Here is a 6,724-nt window from a genome sequence, read left to right as displayed (position 1 = left end):
AAGCTTAGTGAAGTGAGTTGGGTTCTGCAGAAGTGGTGGCTTTAGAAGCCAATAAATTGATTTAGACAGTATTTAAGTGTTTTAATGATTAAGTATTTAAGTGATTTAAATGAATCTGTTCATATTTTCTGATACCACAGAGGGTTTTGTGCGTAGGTGGTGCTTTGGGGATTTTTCCTCCCCTCTTTTACAGCAGCTAGTGTATTCCTCTAGGATAACAGTGTTAGCACTGCAGTGCTGGCTAACACCACCACGGTTGTTTTTTCATCTCAGTAGCTGATGTTATGTGAGCTCTACAGATTTGTGACAAATGGGGGTAGACATTGAAGCAGTTCTGTGTGCATGCTCACTATGGGAGGCAATACACAATGTTTTAAGGAACTGGGTGCTCACCTAGTGACTTTTCCTGTGCTTAGAACTAAGACTCAAAGATCAGCAAGGTAAGTGAAGGTAGGATAACTGGACATCTTCAACCAAGAAGCTGTACCACAGCAACTGATTTTCACTGTTGAGACTATGTAGAACATACTCTGAAATCCAGGTCACAGACACATCCTGCTGAGGATGCCAAATGACAAATGCTTAAATTTATCTTGAAGTGTACCAAGCCACTAGGAATGAACGATTCTAAGTAACAAGGACAAGTAACAAAACACACTGATGTTAGCTGATTATATCCTATAAAATTCACAGCACTCCTCCCTTTATTTTGCAAAGGTTGGACATAAAGTACACAAGGTTTTATAATGGTTGTCTTCTAAAAGTTGCCTTGTAAAGATAGCTTATGAAAGCAATAGCAATGTAGTGCAGCTGATAAGAGGACACCAAGTGTATTTTAGCCAGCAAACCACTGAGAGAGATCAGAGATGCTCTCAAGTATAAATTGTTAATACAAATTAATGTATTAATACAAATTTATTATGGCTTTTTCTCCTCAGTCGTATTTTCAATTAAAATATCTGCTCTTCTGCTAAGAGCAGACACTAAAAGTCTGTTGTATTGGATTGAATTCTGAGCTGAAACCAGCCAATTCCAGGTTGCAGCAGCTCTCTGCCATGCAGTTCCCTCCCATTTAGTTGACAGGAAAGATAAGCCTCTTCCTCAGGGTGAAACTGGGCTGTGGCATCTGCTTCTTTGCATCCCGCTCACAAGTTTTCCTGCTCACTTCTTGATTTACCGCTGTCAGGATGGTGAGAACATCTTCCCCTCTGCAAAGACACAAGTACAGTTTGTACTAGGCAGTTAACATCAGCATATATATAAAACATAAATAACATTCTCACTCTCTTGATATACACCAGTGCTAACGGCTTCTGTTTTTAATAGGTTTCAGAGCACTTCCCTAAACTGAACAGTTTGCATGGTGTTGCTCTGTCCTACATCACTGTTTTCACTCTAAGCGAGCATTCTCACTGCATATCATCTACCTCTGCATCTAAATCAAATTCCTGTCATCCAGAAGGAAAATTTAGGTGTTGCCAAAACTAAGCTTATGGAAACATAGATACCGAGGACAGCTGTACTCCAGGTGCTGGCACAGTGCCTGTATGTACCAGGTTCCCTCCTTGGGACTTCTGTAGGAAACGTAATCCTGCAGGGTGGCCATGCCCAGGAGGAAGTCTGCCTCTGCAGGGATACAGTCAAGCTGAAATCTCGCATCCCGCTCCACAGAAGAATCTTGCTCTCCAGAATCTGTTTCAATGGTCACACCTTTATGGAAAGCATCACCTTGGCAGGCCTGAATAAAAAAAACTTTTGGTTTTCCAGCAAGTGAATTGCAGTTCTGTGCAGTGAAGGAAGTGGTCAGTTCCCGGATAGGTACTTCCTGCCCATCAACACCATATATAATGCCTTTTTTCCCATGAGACAGGATACAGCAAACAAAACAGTCCTCGTCCTCATGGTCTTCACTCCGGAAGATGTTCACAGTCTTACGGATTTCTTCTGCAGTCAGGTCTCTATATTCTTCTACTCTAAAATGAAGCTTGCTAAAGGCATTCCTCAGAGCCGCTGGAAAGCAAAGAGAGGGGCAGTTGGAGACATTTCATTATATGAAAGATGCACTCTGCAACTACAAATTGCATTTCTAGACATAACTGGTCATCTGCTACATGACCATATCCACGTAGCTGCATTCCTGCTCTGAAAATACTCCAGTAGTCTAAACACCAATCATATCTCTACTGAGTTCCCTTAATTGTCATTAAAAGGTTTTGCTGCATATTTCTGCATATTTTAGAATTAGTATGCAGAAGGCTGATGCCAAGCTAGCCTAGCTTGTAAAGTCCAGGCTTAGGGTGCTGCTTAAGGTTGCGGTAACCTCACTAAAACTGCAAAATGCAAGTGAATTGTTCAGTGTCAGGCACCAAGAACTTCATCAGCTGATTAGGACTTGTCAGTGCAGTAAACAGAGCCAACTGAACCACTACAACAAAAGTAATCTAGAAAGGGAAGACTGAAATTCAGACCTTTAGAAAGAGAAACAAGGTTTCTATTTTTAAAGATGTGCAAACTCATCTTTAACATTATCTGTACCTGCATCCACATCTGTCCCATTCCGATCCTTCATGTATTTGTGTTCCAGCACTCCTTCCCTAGCTTTTGCAAAATTATGATTATTCAGGATCAGGCACACTCCACAGGGTCGGCTAGTCATTTTGTAAGCTTCAAGCAGCTGAAAAGAAAGACTCCTGGTGAAACTCCTGCACTCTCCTCCAAGTGCTCCTTAGCTGCTGGGAGTGGCAGAGCAGGTTACAGAGCCAGCTGGCTCCTCTCCAGGCAGCTCTCCCCCAACAGCTTTGGTTCCAGGGCCTGGCAGTGCCCACCCCACTGCCTTTGGCAGTCTGTGCAGGACAGCCAAAGTCAGGCTCAGCCCACACAGGGTGCTCTGTTCACTCACATCTCTGTGCCAAGCCAGCTGCTGACTGCCTAATTCCTGGTGTCATAAACTCGGCCTTTCTACCCTTGCAGATGTTTCTGAAGTACAACACTGCAGCAGCTTTGCCTGTGACACCACTTCAGAATAAGTTGCAAAGCTGTGCATTTTTCTTTTTCTAGACAGTGCTTTTAACAGTTGGTCTTAGAACAACTGTTCACTTCATGGAGGGGTGAGCTCTTCTAAGACCAAAATGATGATGTTTTTAAGAAATAAACAACTTACCTGGGAAGAGTCATTAAAACTGCCAGGAGGACCAAGTGCTACAGATGACACCAGATGTCTCTCAGGGCATCCTGTGCTGCCTCTCCCTTCCTCTGTGATGCGCATCTCTTCTTCGCCTGCAAAGCATTCATCATTAGTGCTGTACATCACTTCAAGAAGAACTTTGGAAAGAGGTTGTTTTGTTCTGTTTTACCATACAGGTTTAATCCATCTTCAATTCTGTTCCACAGGCTGATGTTAATTTTTTCACAGAGACTCTTCAGCATACTTAGGTTGTCTTTCCCCAGAAGGCCCTTCTTCTCCATCTCAGTGAGAATGTCGAGCATTGTCTGGGTAAACAGAAAGGCAGTTTGCTCTTAGGGCACCTCCATGCTGCCACTGGGAGTGAAGCTGCAGCATGTGCACCAAAGCTTTAATGGTGACAGCACAACATGCGACCCACAGAGTCAATCCAGCTGACTGGGAGCTCAGGGAGACCTCAGCTGAGCCAATTAATCCTAGTTCAACAAAATCTACAAGTACTGTTACGTACAACATCTTCTCAAAACATACTCATTTCCTTTCTGTAGCTCAGAGGTGCCAAGATCTAATTAAGATCTATCCCAGAAATACAGGAATATTTAACGATATTTTTAATGATTGCTTTCATTCAACTTTCAGTGGCTATCGTGCACTTAACTAAAACAGAAGAATCACTGCAATGACCACCTTAAGCACTGGCAAAAAGGGTATAACCTCACATGATGGTGTAAAGGTTGCTCTGAAGCAAAAGGGGACCCAAGGGGACAGAAACTCATCAGTGAGTGGCAGAGCAAAGTGGTCACCCCAAGAATTTACTTGAACAGCTCTCACAGCCTCTCCTCTAAGAAAAAAAGGAAAATCCTCAAAACTTTTATTAGACAGAACAAAGTACCAAGGAGTCAGATCTACAGGCTGGGACAGCATAAAAGCACTGGATCTCCTGCAAGGCTACTTGTAAATTCCAACTCATTTGACTTATCCTTTAGAAGAATCTGCTGCTTAGATATGTATTTTTTGCATTTAAAAAAAAATAATAATAAAATAGTATCCACAGCAGGTCACTTTCTGTATTTGATAACAGCTTAGAAAGAAAAAAAAAAGAATGTCTGTTGGGCAAGATAAGTAAATGTGCTGATCAGTTTTTTGTTGATTAAAGCCCTGAGTTGATTGAATGCCCTGAGTCCTGTGAGGTGCTTGGATGTGGTGGCCTCAGTGCCTGGAACTCCTGGCACTGCTGGCTGTGACTGCTGCAAAAGCTGTGCCCGACAAACAAGTCTCATATGCACCCTTTTTCTTGTGGTGTTTTCACTGTGAGACTGGCACCATAAAGAAGAGTGATGCTCGCTCCCCCATGAGCAACCCAATTGCCTCTATGGTTTATAGTAATAATTTTAAAGTATTGAATAGATACTTACAGTCTCATGGGTTAGCTTGCTTTTTGGTAATTCTTCGACCAAATGGAACTTGAAAGACATCAGCTCATCTTCGGTGGTATCTTCAGACAAGTGAAAGAGCAAGTATCTGTTGAAAGAAGTAGAGGACGTTGTTTCATCGTGTTTCCGAGCACAACTCCGTACTACGGCCCTGCTCCTCTTGTCTACTGTTCCCCCAGCACATATTCCCCCTTTTTTCCGTTTTAGATGGAGGACACAAGTCCCAGGACCGCCTGAAGCCAAACCCTTCAGCCTGGTATTGAGAGGAGGAGAGGGCTGTCCCGGACACCCACCTGAGGGGCGGCACCCGCGCCCCGCCCGGCGCCCGCAGCTCCCTCTCCACCTGCTCCCGGCTGGAGCCCAGGTGGGCAACCAGGAGGTCGATCCGCCCGATGCGGTAGAGCAGCTCCCGGAGGAAGGCCAGGTTCCCCGCCTCCAGCACGCCCATCTCCTCCAGCGCTTCGAACAAGTCGTGCGGGCTCCGGGCGGCTTCCAGCCTCCTCCTGGGGACGTGCTCCTGGCTGAGGAACTTCAGCGCCGCCAGCTCAGCCTCGTCCAGCTCGTCGCTGATGGCCAGCAGCCGCCCCCGCGGCAGCTCCATGGCCGCAGCCCGGCCGAACCGGAGGGCGGGACCCGGCCTGGGCGGTGCTTTCCTCTGCGTTTAAACTTCCGGAGCGACTCGCCCCGCACTTCCTTGAGGAGCGGCGTGTCTTGGGCCGCGGCTGCTCCGTTTGCCGCCTGCTCTTGGGCCCATTCTTGAGCAAACCGAACCGGATAGTGTGGATGCAAAGGTCTTCCTCTGCCCGGGCTTTTCCTGCAGTCGCCGCTCGCTGTTTCCCAGACATTCACAAACACTGCGATTTTAATACGAGAAGAAGGAAGCTTTTATAACATCACTGATTCGCCTTCCTCCTTGCGAGCCTTCTGGGCTGCTTTCTGAAAAGGCAGCATCGCTCCCTGGAGGTGTTCAGTCCCTGACAGCCACCAGCCGTGGAAAACAGCTCCCTTCCCACCCGCCCCACATCTGCTCTAGGCCGTTCTACAACAGGAGCAGGCACTGCGCTGTAGTGTAGGGCCCTGGGATGCTGCACCACCTCCAAGTCACTTTCTGGTGCAGCACCATGGATAAATGGTATTTCACAACAGGAGGAGAGAGATTTTACCAACTGGAATTTCATCCTTATGAAAATGAACCTTAACACCTTAATGCTCACTTTGAGCCAGAGAGCAGACTTCAGCACATCCATACTGTCCGATAAAGAACCAATGTTCTTGCTAAGCACTGATTTGAAACCAGCATCCCCTTCTCCAAAAATCCAGTAGAAAACACTTTACCGATCTAATAAACAGAAATCTGTACATTGTTGTCCTAGAAGTGCCTTATCAATGTTCAAAACCCTATGCAAGATATTTGGTTACTACATACGTGGCAAGCTGGGCCAAAGGTGGAAGGAATCCTGAAAGCAAGGCTCTTTTAACAGGCCATAAGCTGACATCTCCTCAAGACATGTTAGAACAAGATCTTCCTTTCTTGTTCTAAGGACATATGGATCCATCTTTGCACTCACAGACCTGGACAAATCAAGCCTAAACACAAAGTGGCTACACATATAAAACTAATGTAGAAGACTTAGGCTGAGAAGATGTGTCCAGACTAACATTCCACCTAGCTAGGAATGTGTGGTTGGCGTCCACAAGAGCCAGCCACCTTTGGGGCCTGGGGAGTTCCAGTGGCTGTCAATAACAAAGCAGTGACAAGCAAAGGCACACTTACAGAAAGGACACACAGAAATTAGTATCTGGGAATTCCCAAAGAATTTAGCACATTGCAAAGAAATCATTGCAGATTAAGCATGCCATTCTCTGTTCACCATTTGAAATATCTCTAATTATCTAGTTAAAAGAGGCAGATTTTAATAATTTCTCAGAGAATGTGCCCATGTTATTTAGGGGTTATAATAAAAAGGCTGGACACTGAACACCTCCAGAGAAAAATGTAGCACTGGACTCCCTGCTGCACAACTTAATCTCCTTAATGGTGTGTATTTTGTTTCCCCCTCTCCCTGGTCTTCAGATTTCCTACAAATCTTAGAGATCACAGCTAGCAGTT

General features: G+C 45.3%; 1 protein-coding gene across 1 annotated transcript; it reads right to left on the bottom strand.

Annotated features, from left to right (window-relative positions):
• Positions 1 to 658: 658 nt before the first annotated feature.
• Positions 659 to 5,252, bottom strand: LOC130255261 (caspase-8-like). Its single transcript, XM_056495710.1, has 7 exons — positions 4,908 to 5,252; positions 4,597 to 4,702; positions 3,354 to 3,489; positions 3,161 to 3,276; positions 2,536 to 2,674; positions 1,509 to 2,010; positions 659 to 1,208 (listed from the first exon to the last, which is right to left on the bottom strand). The coding sequence occupies exons 1-7, from the start codon at positions 5,213 to 5,215 to the stop codon at positions 1,073 to 1,075; spliced, it is 1,443 nt and encodes a 480-aa protein (XP_056351685.1). The 5' UTR covers positions 5,216 to 5,252; the 3' UTR covers positions 659 to 1,072.
• Between the last annotated feature and the right edge of the window lie 1,472 nt (positions 5,253 to 6,724).

The sequence above is a fragment of the Oenanthe melanoleuca genome, chromosome 7 (genome assembly GCF_029582105.1).
Source record: "Oenanthe melanoleuca isolate GR-GAL-2019-014 chromosome 7, OMel1.0, whole genome shotgun sequence".
NCBI classification, from domain to species: domain Eukaryota; kingdom Metazoa; phylum Chordata; class Aves; order Passeriformes; family Muscicapidae; genus Oenanthe; species Oenanthe melanoleuca.
The sequence above is the reverse complement of the archived record's forward strand: the minus strand, read 5'-3'. Positions and strand labels throughout refer to the sequence as shown.

Coding starts and splice junctions, on each gene's coding strand:
- LOC130255261 (XM_056495710.1), bottom strand. CDS start 5,215: ATGGAGCTGCCGCGGGGGCGGCTGCTGGCCATCAGCGACGAGCTGGAC. Junction 2,675..3,160: donor GTTTTAATGACTCTTCCCAG/GTAAGTTGTTTA, acceptor CTTTCTTTTCAG/CTGCTTGAAGCTTACAAAAT. Junction 2,011..2,535: donor TGGGACAGATGTGGATGCAG/GTACAGATAATG, acceptor TTTGCTTTCCAG/CGGCTCTGAGGAATGCCTTT.